Source organism: Callionymus lyra, chromosome 1 (assembly GCF_982586985.1).
Source record: "Callionymus lyra chromosome 1, fCalLyr1.hap1.1, whole genome shotgun sequence".
In the NCBI taxonomy this organism is placed as follows: domain Eukaryota; kingdom Metazoa; phylum Chordata; class Actinopteri; order Syngnathiformes; family Callionymidae; genus Callionymus; species Callionymus lyra.
The window spans coordinates 4018901-4042015 of NC_141818.1; the positions used below are offsets into that span (position 1 = coordinate 4018901).

General features: G+C 39.2%; 1 protein-coding gene across 1 annotated transcript; it reads right to left on the reverse strand.

Moving 5' to 3' along the window:
* Positions 1-20543: 20543 nt before the first annotated feature.
* gas1a (growth arrest-specific 1a) lies at positions 20544-22758 on the reverse strand. The gene has a single exon (XM_087788611.1). The coding sequence runs from the start codon at positions 22487-22489 to the stop codon at positions 21707-21709; it is 783 nt and encodes a 260-aa protein (XP_087644737.1). The 5' UTR covers positions 22490-22758; the 3' UTR covers positions 20544-21706.
* Between the last annotated feature and the right edge of the window lie 357 nt (positions 22759-23115).

Sequence of the window (23115 nt, forward strand, 5' to 3'; positions counted from 1 at the left end):
TTAATAATAATGATGATAATAATAATAGTAATTAAATAATATAAACAATGTTAATAATATAAATAACAATAGTTATTGTACATTATTATAATATTAATAATATTATTATTTAAATATTATTAATATATATTATTTAATTATTATTATACTTTTATTAATTATGAAATAACTATAATAATAATTATTGATTATATAGTCATTTTAATGAAAACGATTAAATTATTGATTAAATGTAATATTTCTATGTTTTTTAGATGAAAAGAAACAACAACAAAAAACATTTACTGTATATTTGAAAAATAAGTGAAGAAACTCTTTTTAAACAAAGTGAAGCTGCTGATCAGAGAAAAAAAGTCACATTTGAAAGCAGCCTTGACACTTAAAGACGTAGAATGAAAAAGACTGGATGTCTTCAAACTCTGTGCATGTGGTTCGTTCGACATGTTTCCCCCGAGGCTGCAGTGTTTGGTCTCGACCGACTGCAGCGACTCTCAGGTACTTAATGAGGATCTTTCCTTCGCTGGTTAACCACCGCGAACATAAATAGCTCCACTACACGCCTGCTGAGAGAGTGCTAATGTCAAGATTAAACATTGTGGTTTCCCCTCACAACCCAGCGAGCGCACACACACACACACACACACACACACACACACACACACACACACACACACACACACACTGGGTTGTTGGACCTGCACTTGCTTCCATCTGCAATTAGTCGACTCATAATCATCAGATCCAACAAACCTCATCACAGAATCTTTCTCAACCACAAACGAGTCAAGGACGTGTTTTGTGGCCGACAAGCTCTTAAAAACACCTAAAGGATGATGTTTATGTTAATCTTTGTGTGTTTTCCTTTGATCTATGTTCTTCATATTTGCACTTTGTCCTCTCTTGCACTTTGTTCTTTTGAATTGCACTTTGCACTTTGTTCTTGTTTTAATTAAACTGTCGTCTGCTGTGAACTGGAAACCCATTTTCGTGATAAATTCATAAAGTAAATCTATCTATGAACAAAAATGGTATATTCAGAAAAAAAAAAAAAAAAATACTAGAATGCTCTGAAACTAAAAATTTTGGCCGGAAATTAAAAAAAACATACTAATTATTCGTCGCGTTACATTTATTTATAGCTATTAGCTACTATTGTGTGTCTACCTCAATAAAATCAGGGCATCACAATAACTTTTAATTGTTTAAATAATAAATGAAATAATTTTTATTATTATTATTATTTTTGAAATATATTTACTTAGGTGTTTCAACAATGCACAATATCGAATTAAGTTCAAAACAAAATGTCAAATTAAGTAAGTTAGTAAGTGAGTGAAGCATAACTAAAGTAAATAATGGACTGACCTGCTGAAAGATAAGAGATATAAAACATTTTCTCATTTAAAAAAAAAGGTGCATTTACGTGTTTTTTTCATGTTTGTGTAGGAGTACTACAATATGTCAAAGTATATGCAGCTTGATTTGTGGGTAGAAAAGTAAAAAAAAAGTGACCTAAAATAGAACCGGGACTGGCGGACCTGATTGAGAGCAGGCGGCGGGCTTGGGGGGCTTGGTTTGTGGGTAAGAAAGTCACAAAAGTGACCTAAAATAGACTAGAGTTATATATGTAGATAGTTTCTATGTTCTCCCCGTGTTGCGTGGGTTTACTCCGGGGACTCCGGTTTCCTCCCACAGTCCAAGAACATACAGAGGTTGATTGAGAACTTGGGGAAAAAATTGTCCGTATAGGTATGAAAGTGTGTTTATGAATGGTTGTCTGTCTTTGTGTGCGCTGAGACCGACTGGCTTCCTGTCCAGGGTGTCCCCTGCCTCTTGAATAATGAGTGAAAATATGATGGTATTATATGTTAATCTTTGTATAGTTTCTTTGCGTTGTTTCCTTCGATCTATGTTCTTCATACTTGTCTTTTGTCATCCCTTGAACTTTGTTCTTTTTATTTGCACTTTGTTCTTGTTTTTATGAAACTATAGGGATATTGTAAAGTGTATCTATCTAGTAACTTGGCTCATAAAAGTGTAAATATATGTATATAATTGTTAAAGTTGTGGATCATAGTCCAGGTGAAAATATTTAGATTCACCAGAAATATATCTTTAGCTGTTGACACTGGTTCAGGATAATAATAATAATAATAATAATAATAATCTCTATTTATATAGCGCCTTTCTAATAAAGTAACTAAAAACAATGAACACAACAACACAAACAATAGTAATTGTAATAATATATATATATATATATATATATTTTTTTAAATTACATTAAAGAAAATTTGACACATTTTACGTAAGTCCTGGCCAAGGGTCATTACAGGCTCATAGTCCAGAAATAAATTAATCTAAAATGTATCAGAAACTCATTCTATGAACTATTGTTACTGGAAGGAAGACGTTGCAATGAAATGTGTCGACTCGTCAAAATGCCGACTCATGACCATGAGCCGTGGGGATCTGGGACTCTCAAAGGCTCAGCGGTCGGTGATATTAGATCTGGTCCTCGGAGACAAAGCCACCTGTCCACCAGAGGCCCCCGACTCTCCTGCGACATGTCAGATGGTTTGATTAACATTCCTGCCCCGTCGACAGGTGGAGCGAGGGCGGCTGGAGACGGAATAATTGGAGGTGGTTCTGACCGCGTCCGTCATCACCGCTCGTAATGAGGCAGGTGAGCGAAGGTGCAGCGGCAGACGTCCTCGGGAAACTTCTTCACTTCGCGAAAACACAGGTTTTTCTCTTTTCTGTCCCGGCGACCCGGGGTTATAAAGTCCTGTGAAAGCGACAGCTGTTGTTTCTTTTCCCCCCAAACAAAAGGCCAAGGACCCGCTGGAAGCCGATACTCGGGTCAGGGGCGGTTGTAAAACAAACCAGGAGCACAGGAGTGAATCAGTTCTGCCGTCCACCTCCACAATCCCTCACTCCGGGCAGAGATGGATGAGGAGACAGATCCGGTTTCAGAATCTGTTTTCAACCAGAGTCCGACTTTCTATATAAGACTTATAAACATGTTTTTACCTCAGAGGAGACTGTTTGTTCGACATCCTTCTCTAGAGCCAGAACCTCCTTTGATCCTTGTTCTTTATATTTGAAATTTGTCATCTATTGCACTTTGTTCTTCAGTTTGTTCTTGTTTTTTCGGAAATTTACTGTACCAAACTGCAAACCCAATTTCACGAAGAAGATGGATAGATTCATAAAGTCAATCATTATGTGTTAAATCATAGATAGATTGACTTTATTAATCCCTCTGGAGATTTCCTTCGGGAAATTGGGTTCGCCGTTCGGTGCAGTAAGTTTCTGAAAAAACAAGAACAAAGTTCAAACAGAAGAACAAAGTGCAATAGATGACAAAGTGCAAATATAAAGAACAAGGATCAAAGGAAATAATGCATATAAAAGGATAAAATAGAATATATAGTAAAAAAAAAACCACCTATTTCATTTGTTTGTGCTTAAATGAGAAACATTTAGTATGTATTATATTTAGATAACTTTTGTATAATGTTTTAAGACTTTTAAGTATTTTTAAAATAAATACAATTTGGGTTATTTCCATTACACCTCATCACCTCACCCGTCAGATAAGTACAAAAACACAATCATAAAAATAAAACCTATACCTTAAAACCAATTAAGTTAGAACTAAGCAAACCATTTGTCAGTATCTGTATTTAGATATTGTATATCTGAAGTATTTGTTTATACACTCATACTGTATTTAAAGTGAAATTGAATAAAATAAAATGGATGGACGGACGGACGGACGGATGGACTTTATGAATCACTCTAGAGATCCTTCGGGAAATTGGGTTTCCAGTTCACAGCTGACGATAGATTAATTAAAACAAGAACAACGGGCAAATAATAAGAACAAAGTGCAAGGCATGACAAAGTGCAAATACAATGAAGATAGATCAAAGGAAATAATGCAAATAAAAGGATACAAAGATTAACATGGAATAACAAAATTATAGACATAATCTGTAACACAATCTTACAGATAAATTAAGAGATTTGTCTTTTGGCTCAGCTCTTTCTCTGTCCTCATCTCAATTCACATTCAGCTTCAGAGTATGGATGGTGTCCACTTTTATACAACAACCAATAACGTTGTGGGTTAAGAGTGAACGACAAACTCAAACTGTGTCGACACAAGAGTTAATGAAGAAGTTAATTAAAGTTATTTAAAGACTTGAGTTTGTCCTTCATTAGTTCGTGTTGTTCTGCTGATACAAACACTCCCACCTTCAAGAGCACAATTTAAGTTCCTGTCGCTTTACCTCCCTTCAAACCATACAAACACACTCCCTGTTGTACACACACCCTGTTCTCCGTGTGCGACGACATGTGTCGAGGATCCTCCAGTGCTCTAAACCCCGATCACTATCTCGAAGGCGTCGCTTCCACCTTCACTCCGGCTCCTCAAAAGTCCGGCATCAGTTCATAAACGACTTCATCTCAGGGTTTGATTTATCAAGTGGAAACAAAGCAGCGACGTGTGAAAACCCTCTCCATTGTGAGCCGACACACAAAAGCCGTCTTTGTAAATGGACGACCCTCCGCTCGGTGGCTTTAGTCGACGGCGCCATTGTGTGTCTCCTTTTTTTCGGGGGGAGTGGGGGGGGGTCGAGGTGGAGGATTATTCATTATATGTTTAGCTCATGTCAAGTCACTTTATTATAGATTCATCGTGTTCCGAGGCCTCGGAGTCTCACAAACAAAGACGGATAAGTGTCCGGGTGAGAAAGACAAAATAATCTGGATAATTGGTGCATGAAGTATCAGGAGATAAGAATCTAAGAATCCAGATTTTACCAGTTTCCATATTACGTAAACAAGAAAGAAAATAATTTTAAAAGGCTCATAATAGACTCAGATAGGGAAACCATACGTCCTATTTTTAGGTTTCTAAAGGGCCTGGTTAAGTTGTTTTTTTGGGGGGGATTCAGAATATGTGTAAAAAAACACTAAACCCAACCTGAAAAACTTTCAAAACTCTTAAACAACTCCACCCGGTGTAGTACTGTCTTCCTTGCCTATCTCTGACATTATGTATCCAGTAGCCAATATATTATTATTTAGCGAACAAATACACACAAAAACATCAATTATTAAATGAATGGTATAAACAAAACAACAAAACACAATTGCACACTTTTTTTAATCGTAATATCTTGGCACCAAACATCATACCTGTGACCCCCGTGTGAAGCTTTGTAAGTATTTTTCACACCTAATTATTCATCTTAAAACACGTTAAGAACCGTTGCTGTAATCACACCCCGTTTTGTTTATACAACAATAATAATAATTGATAGAAAATTAATTTTTTAACATATATATTATAAAGATATGTTTTTTGTTACAGACATCAGATGACATCACTAAAACGATGGATGGATGGATGGACGGATGGATGGATGGATGGATGGATGGATGGAAGGATGGATGGATGGATGGATGGATGGATGGATGGATGGATGGCTGGATGGATGGATGGATGGATGGATGGATGGATGGATGGATGGATGGATGGATGGATGGATGATGGATTGATGGATTGATGGAAGGATGGATGGATGGATGGATGGATGGATGGATGGATGGATGGATGGATGGATGGATGGATGGATGGATGGATGGATGGATGGATGGATGGATGGATGGATGGATGGATGGACTTTATGAATCCTTCTGGAGATCTCCTTCAGGAAATTGGGTTTGCAGACGATAGATTCATAAAAACAAGAACAAAGTTCAAATAAAAAGAACAAAGTGCAACATAGATCAAAGGAAATAATGCAAAGAAACATTAACATGGAATAACAAAATTATAGACATAATCTGTAACACAATCTTACAGATAAATGCAGAGATTTGTCTTTTGGCTCAGCTCTTTCTCTGTCTTACGACGATGCACTGGAGATGCTGATCCTCATCTCAATTCACATATTTTTCACAGATTGTGATCTTCAAAGGGATCTTGGGTAAGTCACCACCTGAGGATGAGGAACTTGAAGTCCAGGATGAAGAAGTTCTAAACCGAATCCCGGTAGAAAGTCATCAGAGGTGGACGTATCGATCGAGAAAACATGATGAAGAGATCGTTCCTGGCGCAGGAATGTCTTGGAAGCCCATGTAAGGGAACCGCCTGAGGATTTACAAACCTGACAAAACCGTTTCCCTCTAAATAAACCGCTTCATATTTTGGTTTCCTCGGCGTAATGCGAAAACAAATGTAGCGGTTCAGGAAAGAGTTGTCAAAGTACACAAACACTTTTGTTTGTTTTGGACAATGTCTCTTGAAAGCCAACAGCTTCCTGTTCCTGCTCACACCAGCACTTATCTCCCCCCTCGGCTCCCGGGACTTCAAAAGGGCCGGCTGGTTCCGAGCAGCTCTCAGCAGAGGTGAAGTGCGCTGACGTGTTTGCTCTCGGGATTTCACTTGAAGATGTTTACAAAGGCCACGGCAGGGAGCACAACAGAGGGAGAAAGCATCTGAAGGGACGGGCTTTGAACCCGTGACTCCGGCTTATCTGGGTCATTTGCTCTCCATGGAGTCGATGCAATGTTGTTTTTTTTGGTTTAATCTGTGTACAAACAATACAGCAGTTGAAGGTAGAGAACTTTAGCCAATACTATAAAGATACTTTACTTGAGTAGCATGTACTGTAAGGTTCAACAAGTTTCTTTTAGCTTTTAGCAATAGTATGTTATTAGCTATGAAAGTTAGCATACTACCTAATTAAATAATCAAACTATTAATTCAGTATTATAAGATATTTATTATAAATTGTTGCAAATTGAACTTTGTTTAAACTTGCTTTCAATGCTAACCATCAGCAAAACATTCTCCTCCTGTCGCAACACAAACATCGTCATTTACAAATTCAACTTTGAAGAGGATCTTACGATAATGGCATCGAGCCTTTAGCTTGCTGACAATGCTAACCATTAGCAAAACATTCTCTTTCTGTTGCAACACAAACATCGTCATTTTTAAATAAAAACTCTGAAGAACATCTTACGATAATGGAATCAAGCTAATGTGCTAATAAGATACGCTGTAAGTACAATTTAGTGTTAGTTTCAATCAAGTTTGTTTATTTTAGCTTTAGTATATTATGTTATTAGCTAAACTTAGCATACTAACTTATTAAATAATCAACCTATTCATTCAATACTTTCACATAGTATTTTATAAGATATTTAATCTAAACTGTTGCAAATTGTACTTATTTTAGATGATTTTATTTTTTTAATTCAAACCAAGCTTTGTTTGCTCTCAATGCTAACCATTAGCAAAACTTTCCCTTTCTGTCGCAACACAAACATCGTCATTTATATTAAGACTCTGAAGAGGATCGTACAATAAAGGGCTAATGTGCTAATATGCTAGAGAAGCAACATCAAATGTTAGCATTGTTCGTAAAGATGTTAGCCACTAGCAGCTAATATAAAGGCGTGAGTACTCCTCTTTTTCTTCAACTTAAGGTTGATAAAAGTATTGTCTACTTCACGTTCAATTTTGGTTTTTAACACATTTTAATTTACAACAACTGTTACAAAAAGCAAGCTAGTGCGCTAACAAGTGATGATGTTATGGATGCTGATAATCATAAGATTCGTGAGAAAAAAAAAATGCGACAGTAAAGAAATTATAAATCCTTTAGAAACTTGTCTCCTTCTTTAGGTCCCTAGCTTAAGTCTATAAGGCGGTGGTGCGGAACTTTGGATTAGCTGCTAATGGCTAACGCCGGCTAATGGCTTGGTTCATTAAAACAAACCAACAAAACGATGGTTCCAACTTTGTAAATTGTGGCTATAAGTGAGGAAAGAAAAAGTTGGACTCATCCGGGGGTTGATGTCCAGCGTTCAAGCGCTTCTGTCCCCCCACCGCCTGTTCATTAACGGCTCTAAAGGGTCCCAGTGTCAGACCCCACTAACCCCTCGCACACCCCGTCAATATATTTATGACCTACAGTCTGTTCTGCATGACTCTGCGCCGCGGCCAACCCTCCGCTGGGAAAGGAGACGGAGCATAAAGGAGGAAATGAATGTGTGAGGGATGAATACGTGGCCCTGGGGGTCAGCTTAATGGAGTGAGACCCCGGCCCCTATTGACTTCCACTGCCAAACTATTAACTCCCCACAACTCCCGAGCCGCGGCCTCATTATTCATTTCAGGTTGAAAGCACGTCGGGCTTTTAAAGACGGTGAGTGAGTTGTGTTGTTTGGTAAAAGTGCTCGACAACTTTTGAGAGACGTTGAACACGTTAAGCCTGAGAAAAAACTCTTTTGTTTCCAGGCGATGTTTTTGTTTTAAAGGCATTCGTAGCGTTCTTGGATCGATCTACAACTTTAAAAAATGTTTTGTTTTAAAAGGTTTATGCTGCAAATGAAAAACTCTTAATAGAAAACCTTTTGCCGTTTTAAACGTATAAATTGCATTACTTTAAGTGAATCTTCATCTTATAAAAACAAGTCAAAATCTGGTTCTGGTTAAGTGTTTCATCCATAAATAAATAAATGTGTGAATAAATGTTCATTTTAGCTATTTGTGAAGGAAACAATGCTATTTCTATGTAGATATATATGAATTCATTTATAAATTTTGACTTTTATTTATTTGTACAGTTCATTATTTATGTATTTTGTTATCCTAACATAAATTAGACGAACGAAAAAAAGACAAAGGAATCGATTGTGATTTCAAAACAATTGCGACAGCAACTAGTCTATTTATAAACGTACGATGCTGGTCAAGGTAGTAGTAGTTGATCCGATGACTTTGCTGTAACCAATCAGGGCATCAGTCTGAGGTTCGGCCCGCCTACTTAATTTGCATACGCCCAAAGAAATGTAGAAAATAAAGGTAAAAATACACTAATAAACAAAAGACGAAATGTCAATATACACAAATAATTAAAATACGAAATGTAAAAACACACAAATAAAAAAAAGAAAGAAACGTCAATATACACAACAATAAAATATGAAATGTAAAAATGCACAAATAAATAAAAGACAAAATGTCAATATACACAAATAAATAAAATACGAAATGTAAAAATGCAAGAATAAATAAATAAAGAAATGTTAATATACACAAAAAATAAAATATAAAAATGTAAAAATGCACAAATAAATAAAAGACAAAATGTCAATATACACAAATAAATAAAAGATGAAATGTAAAAACACACAAATAAAAAAAAGAAAGAAATGTTAATATACATAAATAAATAAAATACGAAATGTAAAAATACACAAATAAATAAAAGATGAAATTTAAAAACACACAAATAAAAAGTGTAGTATCTGTCTTTAAACACCATCTTTGTTATGTCGCAGGAGCAGATGAGTGTTCAGTCATTATATTGAATGATGTAATTCGTTTTTTTACGTCTTCTTTTTCTTCTTCTTCCGTGTATAAATAGTCGGAACAATGACAATTAGCCAAACACGTTCAGACTGTATCAAAATGACAGCGATGTGACACCCAAACCCAAATGGCGGAGAAGAATGTAACAGCTACCAGGGTGCGAGCAGGAATGTGTGAGTGTGTGTCTGTGGGCCGGGGTGTTATCAATAACAAGCCAGAGGGGTATGTTTCTTTAAGACAGGCCCATAAATGGTGGCCTGGTCGCCACCTCCTCCACTGCGCGGGGGCTGGCTGCAGTTCCAGCTTTCCTTGGCGGGTCAAGTCTGCCATTGAAGTCTGAATGGGCTGCCATGGCAGATTACACCGCACAGCTGTCCCCCCACCGTGGAAATTAAGTTATGCCCCGTGTCAGCAAGTTTTGTGTTTTCCACTCTCTTTGTCTTTCTCTGTCTCTGGTCCTGGCACCTCCCCCACATTATCCCGGACCCTCTTCTCCTTGAAAATGCGGATGTCGCGCGAAGGTGCCCAGTGTTAGAAGATGGGTTTGTGAGTCATTAACTTCTAGGGTTTGAGAGGGCTGAGGATAGCACTGGCCCAAGAAGCACCTGTAGTCCATGCAGAACTGCCTGGGATCAATGCTCGTACCCTGCACCCGAGACCTAAGACCTTCACCTCCGCGGCCCCTGAAGGTTTCAATGATTCTGAGGCTTCATCCTGACTTCCCTATAAATTGTTTCATCTGCTTTTGTTTAAAACAGTGAAGAGAATTTTGTTTGGGACTCATCAGTAGGTAGTGGAGTCCGCATATCAGGCTGTACCAAAATGTATTCACGTCCAAATCCCTGAAGCATCAACGTTGTCAACTGTATCTTGATATCGCGGTTTTTTAGAGACAAAAACCAAAAGACAACTTTTAAATTGTCTGACGACTTCTGGCCTCAGATTGGGACCAAAGAGTCTGTGGAACTGAACCCAGGTGTTGCAGAAGGACTGAAAGTAACTGGACCAATACTCTTTTCACAGACTTTTGCCGAATCCCATCCACACAAAACAGTGTCATTCGTATCTTCACAACTTCTGTGTCGATGGCCTTCACGACCACATAAGTATTTTAACTGTAACACTACCATTTTAAAGCAGGTACCAGAGCGGATTGATTTGATAACGTTGGTTCACCAGGACAGAGTTTAAGCATTGAGGGAGCATACATTCAAATAATAGTGAGGAACAAGAAAATGAAATAAATAAATCAAGTACAGCCAGATGGACATGGTGAACAAAGATTAGTTCTTACAATTGAACTCTGTTTGCTGCCACATAAATCTGTATGGCGCGGGGGGGCATAGCCACTTTTATTTAACAAGGGAGGCGCGGAAGAGAAAGTGTGGGAACCATTAGGATAGGAAAAGTTGCACCTTTGTATGGATGCTTTAATGCCAATCTGTACCTGTGAACACTTTGGGGTCTGGCGTCCAAATCGGCAAGAAACTTGACTGAAGATATTACTTCCCCTTTACAAGAGAGGCCAGGAAAGACTGAGGAGACTCCGGAATCCTGTCCTGGTTTTTCATTAAATGCCGGTCTACTTTGCTACACAATCTCTGGTCCACCTTTTTTAATCCAGCAACTAAAGGTTTCCAGTGACTGAAACAAAGACGTCAAAGAACTGTTTTTGTTTGTGCGTCTGTAGAGGTTCAAGCTGACAACACAGTGGTCGACTGGTCTCGTGGACACACAGGCAGAAACAACACACCCTGAACAGAAGGGGGAAAGTTTGGAGTATCTTGGACGGACGCACTTGAGGCCCCTGTGTTTGTTTACTTCGGGGTGAAGTTGTTTGTGTTGTGGTCGCAGTGGACGCCAAACACTCGCTGATGATGTGTGAACACGATGTTCTCCCCCGAGTCCTCGACCCGACGCCTCGTACCCAAGGCTCTCAACAAGCCCCGCGGTGCAGCATCGACCGTCTCTGTTTTATGTTTACGACCAAACGTTAATGATTCGCAAATGAAGCTTGACGAAGAAGTGGAAGGCCTGGAGTGACTAAATTAAGCGAGTCGATAATGGTCCTTTTTTTTAAAATAATTATTACAACATTTAAAAAGAAAACCACGCTGTGAAAACCGCTGAGAAGCATTTTCCTAGGATTCTTCCTAAATCTTATTTAATTAGTCAAGGATCTGTATCTTTTATGGATTGATAGATATACTCACAGTTATTTTGGGGTCATACTGCCAACACTCTGCTCCTCTCATAAAGATGTTTTTGATTTAGTCTAAAGACTGCTTTTACTAAAAAGAAAATCTAAACCTCACACATACGCATTGGCTTAAGGATCTTCAACTTGAAAAAGTTAGGTTGTCTATTTGTGTCCAAACTACAAACTTTGTGGAAAACAAAATAAAGTATAATTTACTTTTGCATCAGAATGTGCTGATAACTAGTTGATTTAGTATTTATTGTTCTTATATTATTGGGAAATGCACCATGGGAGGTGGGAGCTAATGATTTTGAATTTAGCCGAAATTCGTAAAAATGTGTTTGTATTATACACAATATTTCTCTCTTCAAAAAGACAATTAAAAGATGTAAATAAAATAAACATATGAAAATGCATTTGAAGTCAATATACGTATTTATAAATCCTTAAGAAAACCCCTATGAATAATGTAGAGCCATCAATTTAAGTGACCCAAGGAAACCCTAACATACATCAACTCTAAAAGGAGAGTTGTCCAAAACAGTATGTCCCAAAGAAGTAGACTTCAGAGAAAGACAGGGAAATGATACTGATAAGATCGAACATAAAAATCGTTAACTGAAAAGTGGAGGATTCGTTTTGAAAACGCCATCTTTGTTATGTTGCAGGAGCAGACAAATGTTGCAACCGAAATTAATATTTTGTGTTCTTGAAACACTTTTGCCAAGAACGTAAAGAACTAATACAAAACAAATGTTTGGTTTTTTTGCCGAAAAACAAGTTACAAGTAAGTAAAATCTGTCAAACCAGTTTCAAAAACGCTGCTCTGACTGACAACATTAGTTTCCTTTAGACGAAAAGACCGAACTGCTTTGGGTTTCGTTTGCGACGCTTGAGCTGTTGAGAAAAAAGTTTTCATTTCCGCCCCAAACGGCCAAAGATGCTTTTTTTTTTTTATTCGGAAAAACACTACACCAGCTTTAAAAGTGCAACAAAACCGTCGTCCGATACTTTATGACCCTCTTTGTAAAAACGCTCAAGAGCTATATTTTCAACAGGGACTCTATCGTATGGCTGCCACAACCGGTCAGGTGGTGGAACGTTTGCTCCGGCTGACAGTGGGATTAGTGCTGCAGGTTTTTCTCTCAGGACCCGAGGAGTCGGCCTGCAGCTCCGGTAACTGGATTACAGGCCCTTTTCTCATTTCAAAGGGTTGGGAACCCAGCAGTGGTCTTGCAAGATGAAATCAAAGTGGCAGCTGAAATCGGACGGAGAAAAACAACACAGGGTTTTCTGAAGTCTTCTGGCATTAGCCGAGCGGCTAATGAGAGAGATGCGAAATCGATGATCTCCGCTTCGCCGTCTAACCGGAATCCAATTTGAACAATAATTCATCTTGAATTCTTGGCATACTGGGAAAAAAATTAATCTGCTAAAAAAAAAAGTTCCTGAAAAATGAAACCATGACAAGTATCACACTTTGAAAAGTAGCTTTTAACAAATGTGAGCCAGGCGGGGGGTCAAGGTGGAGCTCATTCTGTCGCATACCCTGTGGTAACTTCAGGGGATTATTTCCAAATCCTTTCAAATGAACTTTCCATCTCAGTGCCTCCTCCTCCGTCTCAGCCATTCCAACTGTCCGATCTTTTCTTCGTCACTCGCTGCACAGGCTCGCGCCAAAACAAAGCCTGAGAGGAATATGGACGCCACAAGCTCGGCGAGAGAACTGCCAGAGAGTTTAGCTTCGCTGGAAATGTGTTGGAAAAAACATGCCGAGAGTTTCTCTTAAACTTCTCCAAAACACTTCACTCGCTTCTCAGACAAAAGAAAAAAACAACCTTCAACTTCTGGGGATTCAACTGTAAACGATTTTTTTTGGATGTGAAGGAAAATGAGTTTGACGTTTCTTCACAACAAACAACAACAAATGAAAAATGACAATCAAAGATGTTTTTTGCGGAAAAATCATGTTATTTCTTTAAGATTCTATCCTTCATTTCTTAGTCTTGGTAAATTTGTATCGTTTTCCTAACATTTATTATAGTTGTTGCGTCGTTTCTTTAATAATACTTTATATTTCCTTACATTGATACAACCTTTAAACGATTAATAGAAAAATAGGTTTTCAAAGAAAAATCATCAGTTTGCTACTAAATCAATCAACCCTTTAAAGCGTAACCAACCAGGAGACAGTACAGTATTCTCGGACTTCGGAGAAGGAAGGTCAGTTTATGTTCGTACTTCAGTCTTGAGACATGTTGATGGAAAGACCGCCTGTAACTTACTCCTATCATTCCTTCCAGCTTGTTTCTGGAACTGACCTCAAGGTATCCACTAGTTTATGGTTTCTACTATCATCATGAGTTTCAGATTTCTGGCAACCGTTTGCTCTCCTTGACAGGGTTATCTGTGAGTCATCCTAGACTACAAGTGTCCTTTGACTTTTCCAGGTTCTGATTTAAAAGTACTTTTAATAATCGTTTGTGTATTTACAGCTGTTTTTTTTGTCAGCTTGATACACTAGTTAAACAGTAGTTCAGGACTAGTCCAATACAATTGTATCAGACGGTGTGGGTCAGTCAACCCGTCTACTACTACTTCCTGTTCTAACTGAAAACAAACAGATTCACAACGTAGTGAGAAAAACCACAGCGTTTCCTCACGTTATACTTCTTGTTGTCGCACATACATCGCGACACCAAAAGGCACATGGGAATGCTTTGGGAATTTGCTTTGTGTAGATAATTTTGGTCGTTAAATCTGTTTCCTTCCTGTTTCAACTTCACGTCGAAATTTAAACACTTTTTAAATGATCTTAACTGGAGCTCCTGGCGTTATACCGTAAAACACAGCCTTTGACCAAACGTCACGCAAATTGTCGCACATATCTTTTGAATCGTGGGCCTTCAAGGGAAAGTTTACCAAATTTCACTTATTTTCTACTGACCCTTATGGTGAAAAGGTTGGGATTATTTCCTTAGTAACATGTGTGTTTTTGAAGTTACAGGCAGAGTATGATGGTGCCCATTTCTCATTTTGTCGTTGTCCTTCTCGTCCAAAAATACACACTTTAAAACATCCAAATACCTTCAAAGTGCTCATCTGTGATGTCCACTTCGTTATAGCTAACATGCTACACACACAGGACACATTAAATATGGGGAGTTTGCACTATTTCCTGTCTGTGTAGTATTTTAGCATTTTAGCTTCTGCTACAAACATGCTTAAAATATGGACTTGTTTACTTAGTTTACTAACAAATTCTCATGTCGAGGCTTCAATACAAGAGGGACGTTACAGACGAGCAGTATGGAGGTATATTTGGATGTTTTAAGAATCGTCATTTTGGACGAAAAAGTAGAAGAAAAATGGCCGCCATTCGGTTTCATCATACGGACAAACATTGCCGACTGTAACTTCAAAAAGGCATGGATTACTCTATAAATAATTTGTCACCATTAGTCAACATGAGGCTAGAAGATGTGTGGAATTTTGGGTGAACTATTACTTTAAGTAGAATAACCCACATAATCAAAATGTTGGGTGATTTATCACTTTAAGTAGAATAACCCTGATGTAGTAAATTATCGTTCCTCACATATTCAACGATAACACGTCACATGCTTCCCTGACCCGACACAGGAACTCTCCTGATATTAATCCCAGAACAACAAGTTAGCGCCGAATAGGTTCCATAAAGGTTTCTCCCTGAAGTCCGGACTGAAAACACTGAAAGTAGGACTAAAAGTCAAACAACTCCTTGTTGTGGGACGATGGAAAAGAAGAGGTGACTCTTGTTTGTTGGATATTAAATCCACGGTCGACGAGGTGAAGAGGGTGATGTGAGCGGCGGGCGGCGAAGTGTGTGCGCTTGGAAGTGGAGATACATTACACTCAAGAGCTGGAACACAAACAGCCACAGTTGGTAAATTAAACCCAGAAGCAGCGCTCACCCCAACCTGAGTGTGTGTGTGTGTGTGTGTGTGTGTGTGTGTGTGTGTGGGGGGGGGGGTGTGTGTGTGTGTGTGTGTGTGTGTGTGTGTGTGTGTGTGTGTGTGTGTGTGTGTGCATTCCTGGCTGTGTGACGAAGGAAAAATAATACGAGCGTGTGATCTAAAACCGGGAATATTAACACGAGTTTGGAACTTTTCGGTGGAGATATTTAAGAGATTGTCCTCGTGAGTCTCGCACCTTCCAATATATTCAAGTGGCCATTGTACAAGCCATTCCATTTTATGACAAGAAAGAGCAGCTTTGTGAGATTTTTTGCACCTCATTCATCCACACACACACACACACACACACATTATTATAGCCTAATCGACGCATGCTGCGCTGCTTCTCAGAGCGGCGTCGAAGGCGAGAGAAAGACGGAGGGGAAGGTGGGGGGAGGACCAGGACACGCTGGGATTCTGAGCTGTTTTGCAGAGCGAGCGAGTCGAAGCCAGGAACTCACGGGAAGTGGGGTTTTTTTTTTGGAAGTCGTCGAACGGGGCTGTTTACGGTTTTGATTGTGGATTCACGTCAAGTTCTTTAGACAAAAACCTGATTTTTTTTGGAGACTGACTGGTACGTGTCAGCTGGCTTTATTGCCTCACTAGCCAAGTTGAATTCTGGGAGCAATTTTCAACGTCCAATGAGCCAAAGTATCTTCATTTTCTTTAAATTTTCTTTAACGTTTAAACCCAACTCACGTGTTTCAAATGTTGAAGTCTTCCTCTCCATGATGCAGTAAATCTCATCATGACCATGTTTTGACCGTATCACTTTATAAAGTTCTCCCTCGTCTGAAATCTGGGCAAACGAGAGGTTACGAGAGTCCTTTATGACGTAATAATGGCTTCACTCCTCCTCCAGCCAGCTGTAGTCACGCCCCGCTTTGTTTATACAACGAGTCCCTTGGAGGCTGAGGCTTCAAAGATTGATGACACATGGTGACAAACCTTGATGTTTGAGCTATCACTGCAGAGTCGGCGTGGTTATGGTCAACAAGATTTCATCTCCAGAAAAACAAAGTTTTCTAATGTACATATCCTTATAAAAAACCGATTCTGATGAGAACAACAGAGTCCAAGAGAGGAAAAAGTCAACAACAAAAATAAGATGATGAAAACCATCGTCCACCAGATGTGTCCCCGAAGATAGTAACGAAATAATAATAAACAGATGTTGTTTTAGCTTCGCCTTGTCCCGGGTAAACTTGTTTTGCTTCGGAAAACCAAAATCTGTCTCCAAAAATTGAGATTGAATCCACGATTAAACGATTTCATGAATTCGCCTTTGGAAGCCCGCTAGGTAAAGAAGTTTTACGGTTAAACGTTTTTTCTTTTTAAGATTATAAAAATCTGTTTTGAAAATAGTTAGCAGCAACAAGACAAAAGTTAAATAACTATACACATCCGTGCTTTAATAAATACATGGTGTGTCATCGAGACTTACTAACTGTACGTTTTGTGCATTTTCAAATTTTGATGTTGCTGTTTGTCCACAATTTTAGGCCAAATTCATATAAAAATAATTAAATTTTTTGGTTCTGTAAAGCTTCCACACATTTCAAACAACCATTGCGACCAATGCGGAATTTCTTTACTGCTACACTTCTACAGCAAAACACAACATTAATATCAATATTATTAATATTATCAATTTGTTCCAATCAACAAAGCCAGAATACAAAAATACTGATCCAAATAGAAAAAAAATTCCACTGTGGATAAATCTACACAAGACAAAAACAACACTTTAGGTTATTCGTTAGAGTATTAATGTAAAAAATACAACAACTTTGTTTTAGGCTTTACAAAGATCCCTTATCAAATTTTTCTAAATAGCAGGAGCGATTGGGCTGGACCAACGATTGCTGGCGATTCACTAAGATTGTTTGTACTACTTCTGTATTTGCAAAGACGTTGGTTATTGTGAGTTTCATGATTAGCCGCTTGAAATACAACATCGTAACGAGTCATCTAAACAGTGACTTGTCAATCTTGGTTAATAACTGTGGCATAGTTTTCTTAGCCTTGTTAGCGCACACAAACACGTAAGTACATCGCTAACAGTTGCGTTGAAAGTGAGTTTCCCGAGGTTGTCAAAAAAACACAACCTTACTATCTTGTTTGACTAACTACTGACTTTCCTTGTTTATTGACCTCATTGATTTCGGCTCCCGATCCAGGAACTGATTTGTCTCAGTTGTTTCCTTCTAAAAGAAAACAGTTATGAGAGTCATAAACGTAACACGTCGACTCAGAACATTTGGTGCCGAAGATCAAACGCCTCCCTCCGGCCCGTCATGTGTTTTTCCTTCTTCCGCCTCCTTGTTGCCGCCGAGGGTTGGGACCCGAGCAGCAGCAGATCGTTCCCACATGCTTCCCCGCCGCTCGGCTCTCCAGAGGTGTCAAGCCGGCCTGAAAGAATGAAGTGCCTCCCTATTGTGCGACCCAACTATTATGTGCTTAACATTTCCATGACAAAGATGCCACTCGACTTCTCCTCCATCCATTCAGTGGCGAGGGCCCTCGCCCCCCCCCCCCCCCCCAGCCAGCCATTAATGCGACAATTCGAAGCAAATCACAGATTGTAAATCCTTTAAAAAATATCAGATTATGAGACGCTCCGCTGTTCATGAGCAGCGAGTTACTAGAATGTTGTGTAACCACAGACGGAGATATTTGCTTTTTCTTACTTCGAAGGGATCGACTGTGATGACAATGTACTGACATCAAGATGAAACTGTTGAGACTCACTTTTAATTTCAAAATATCGTCGTATTATTTAAGATATTACGTTGGTTGACGTAGCAGGAGGGGCTAACTAGCTCGTTTAGCTTTGAATTGTTAGCAACAGGTGGCAAAAACAACTATTTTATTTACATTTTCTGTCCAAATTAACTTTAATTTTCAAAATATCGTCCTATTATTAAAGATATTTTGTTTGGCATTAGCATCTTTTGTTGCTAGCTGTTTAGTTTACAAAGGTGACGTAGCAGGAGTGGCTAACTAGCTAGTTTAGCTTTGAATTGTTAGCAACAGGTGGCAAAAACAACTATTTTATTTACCCTTTCTGTTCGAGATTAACTTTTATTTTCAAAATAATTTCCTATTGTAAAGATATTTGATGTGATATTAGCGTCTTTTGTTGCCAGCTGTTTGGTTTAAAAAGGTGACATAGCATGAGTGGCTAACTAGCTAGTTTAGCTTTGATTTGCTAGCAACAGGTTGCAAATATAACTATTTCATTTACCTTTTCTGTCCGAGATTCATATGTATTTTCAAAATAACTTATTATTAAAGAAATTTAATTTGGCATTAGCATCTTTTGTCGCTAGCTGTTTGGTTTACAAAAGTGATATAGCAGGAGTGGCTAATTAGCTTGTTTAGCTTTTGAATTGTTAGCAACAGGTAACAAAGATCTCCTTACTTGGCAACACCGAGATGAAATTTAATGCCTAAAATGTTTGTTTTGTCTTTTTAAATAAAACTTCAATCCACCTCTTCCATATCTATGTTAAATAAAAAAGCGTCATTGTTTGTCTGGAACAGCTAAAGCAACTCATAATTCACTTAAAAAGTCCTGCTAACTTTAAGATGAAGAATTCTTTAGCAAATTTAAGGGCGAATACAATCCCTTGCTGGGACTCAATAGTTGTCATGTTGACTTAACTGTCAATGTTTACACATTTAATTCAAGATTAATAGCACACTAGCTTGTAAATCAGGTTAACGACAACAATTCTTCATAATAATTCAACCTTGCATCTTTAAAAATGATAAGATTTTAAATTTTAATGGGAAAAATGTTATATTTAACCAGAATAAATAGCTTTAGGTTCCTTTACAAATGTTTTAAATGACTTCTTACTTGTAACTACTTGTTAAAACATGTTTTATCTTCTTATTTTTTGCACTGTTGAACGGTTTAATGTCATTATTTTCACAGACCTTCATATAAAAGGTCTAATAATAATCATACTGAATTTGTCTTTCACTCATTTTCACTGGTTTACAATTTTACTTTTCAAGGAAACCTGACGTGTCAAGAGTCACAGGTTGACGTCAGAGAAAATACCATCTATTCTCAAAACACCTTTTCCGACGTTAGCAGTCGAGCTGCGGTGTCAGTGGTTTTTGACGACGAGTCAAGAGTTCATTAGCTCGACCGCGTCAGCTGGAGACGACGCCGTAAATGAGCCAAACAAGGCGAGCGTCTATTGTCGAGCAAAATCAAGTGAGTTAAGTCAGTGAATAATGCAAATGACAGAACACATGTCAGCCTGTGCCTTTGTTGAAGTGTTTTATTGACATTTAAACCTTTTATTTAAAGTTTGTCGCTGCTTATTTGTAAGTACGTTAGTATGTTATTAATATTATTTATATTTGCTTGGATCACCCTTATTATTTTATATCATACTTTTACTTTTAAAAATGTTATTGTGGCACAAATACCGCTTGCTCTGTTCATATTATATCTATTATATCAACTAAATATATGTAATAATAATAATTATACAAATATATTCACTTTTAAATACATCTTATTGATGTTTAATCCAGTGTTTATATCACAAATAAAAGTTTAGTCACATGACTCAACTGTGACGCAATAAAAAAGTTCCTTGATGCAAATAGTAAACAGTTTTTATCGGGTTATTGAAATCATTTAACTTATTTGTGTGTTAGTGATGCCTCCATCATTTTTTAGAAACGTGCAGCTACTTCCTGACTTTGGTCACATGACCTGACTATTTCTCACCTGTATTTACATCGCCTAATTAAGATTAAAATAGGATTTTTTTTAATGAATAACCATTGACACATATGTGTTTTAAGTTGACGCTCAATATTTCCGTCATTCAAGCCTGACTTTTTAACTCAAGTGGTCACTTCCTCACAGAGACTCGTCACCACGAACCAAACATGGACATAAAAACCACTCGGGAAGTATCTTCAAGTTTCCTTTATGCCTTCTATTAAAAGTGTATCATCAAGGCAGTCATACAGTGGATTTAGACATTTCTCTTCTATAGGCAGTACACAGTGAGTGAAATCATCAGGTCGCCTACGACATAAAGGATTCTCTGAGAAAAGAAAAAAAAACATCTATATGTTTATATACACATATACACAAGAATGTACAGTTGAATACAGAAAAACTAGTTCCCTTTAAAGCTGGAATTCTTTTGGATGTAGTCGACACGTAATAAATTATCTCTCACTCCTCGTCTATGTACATAATTCCAGCATTAAATACTTGTCAGTCTGATAGAATTGGCAACATATAAAAATATCTTTTCTTTCTTTCTTTCTTTCTTTCTTTCTTTCAGAGTCTGCTGTAGCTTATCTGGTTGATAAGAGAGGATTGATTTGCATAGAGGGGTCATTCTACGAAACCAGGGGCTTCAGTTTTCAAGAGTCTTTCCTCAAACGTTGACTCTATTTTCAAACAAGTTCAAGCGTTTCTGTTGGTCCCCAAATTTTACACATCACCCCTTAGATGTTCTGGCAATTACAAAGACGCTGTTTTTTTAGTGACAAGTGACATCGCAGATGAAATCATCCGAAACCCTTGCAGGAGCCAAGGTCTCAAGAAGTTCCGGGGGAATATGATGTGATTTTTTTTTGTTGCCTAGTTTTCAGTCTTTCAGTTAGAGTTTGTTATGGTTGAAGGTAAACGATATACTTGCTCAATATTAATCTAATTTAAAAAGTATATCAATCCAAGAAATGTACAGGTTATAAAAACACAATTTTGATGGTTTGCTTAAAAGAAAAGTGTTTTTAAAAATGTCCTTTTTATATAAAACGTGAGGTTTCATTAATATAACAGTTAAAATTTCATATAAACGGGAGAGAAAATCAAGTTTTTAACCCTTTTCTTTGGCGAAAAGTTTAACTTTCATATAAATAGAATGTGTCTTCTATGATGAATACATTTATTTTTTTGCGTCATTGTTTTTAGGGTGTAAATAGCACCGGTTTCGTAGAGTGACCCTGAAAAACATCCAGATTGCGATCCTCAAAACAAGGTTCGAAGAGCTGCTGACAAAAAAGCAGGTCAAAAGTTTCGGATCCAAGACAAAAACCTAGGGGTCTCCGTGGTGACCCCTAGGTGAGGGCCACTGCAGTCAAGATGGACGCCAGCAGCAGGGTCAAAACAAAGTGGGGCCCCCCAGGACCCCCGCTCTCCGGCACGTCTCTCTCGTACGTCTCGAACGCGTAGTCCTCGTCGTCCTGGTCCTGGTCCGGACCCTCGTGGGACCCGCTGCTCTCCTCCCGTCCGGGCGCGTCGAAGCAAAGCGCGTTCATGCTGCTCTTGACGAACTCGCAGATGGCGCGCTCGGCCCCGTCGCACATGCACGTGTCCAGCTGCTGACCCTTGGGGATCCGGCGCAGGCTCGCGATCACGTTCCTGCACGCGCCCGTGCACACCACCCCGCCGAACAGCTTCCCGCAGTGGTGCAGGTAATCGTGCATGGACGCGCTGCACTGCTGGTCCCGCTCGCACTGGCGGCGCGCCTCCGTGCACCCGGTGCTGGTGGTCCGGGGCAGGCACGGCTCGATGGCCCGCTTGGTGCCCTTGCACGCCGGGTCGCTGCCGCAGCCGCAGTCCTCCAGCGCCGGACCGTTCCGGGTCTGGTTCAGCTGCACCAGGGACGCGATGCAGTGGCTCGGACACTTCTTCCTCTTGCCGGTCAGAACCGGGCCACACGCCCGGATGTAGTGGTCGTAGGCGTAGTTGCACTCGGGCTCGCCCTGGCAGTTCATGATGGCCTGCCAGCACACCAGCTTCTTGGGGTGGTTCGGCAGCGCCGAGGACGAGGACCACAAGAGGACCCCGGAGACCAGGAGCGAACACCCGAGCAGCCACACCCGCCGCGCCGGTTCCATTTTCCAGAACCCTCGCAAAACGTATTCCGAGCCCGATGGTCAGGATCCATCCGATCCGGGACCCTCCGTTATCCGTCCATGACCGAGGGAAAACTTTTGGGCGAGTTTGGAAAAAAAGTTCTCGCTCATGTCCAGAACCAGAACCGGGTCACTGACGCGCGCACACGGGAGCGCAAAAGCAAATAGAAACATGCGGGCTTAAAACAACAAGCATTGAAGGTCGTGAAGTTTGTGCTCCTGAGCTCGAGACCCTCTGGACGTTTGTGTTTTCTGGTCCTCACCCCCCCCCCACACACACACACACTCCTCGATGCTCATTGGTCGGGCGCTTGTTGTGGGTGTGACGTGGAGGGGGCGGGAGGTTTTTGGGGGGGGAGAGGGGGGTGAGGCTTGTTTTGGGAAAAGGTGAAGAGGGATGAATGTGAGAGACCCGTGGTGAGAAGAAGAAGAAAAAAACACTCACAAAAGTCGAGCTTTTATTTGTCAAGACAAAAGTCACGTGATGACGTGAAAGGTAAAGATGGTTGTGATTCATGAGAACAAAACTTTTTCTTTCTTTTGCTTTTTGAGCCTTTTGAGTCTTAAGAAAAAACCTCCCAGTCTGTTCAGAAACAATACATTTAAAC

Coding starts and splice junctions, on each gene's coding strand:
- gas1a (XM_087788611.1), bottom strand. CDS start 22,489: ATGGAACCGGCGCGGCGGGTGTGGCTGCTCGGGTGTTCGCTCCTGGTC.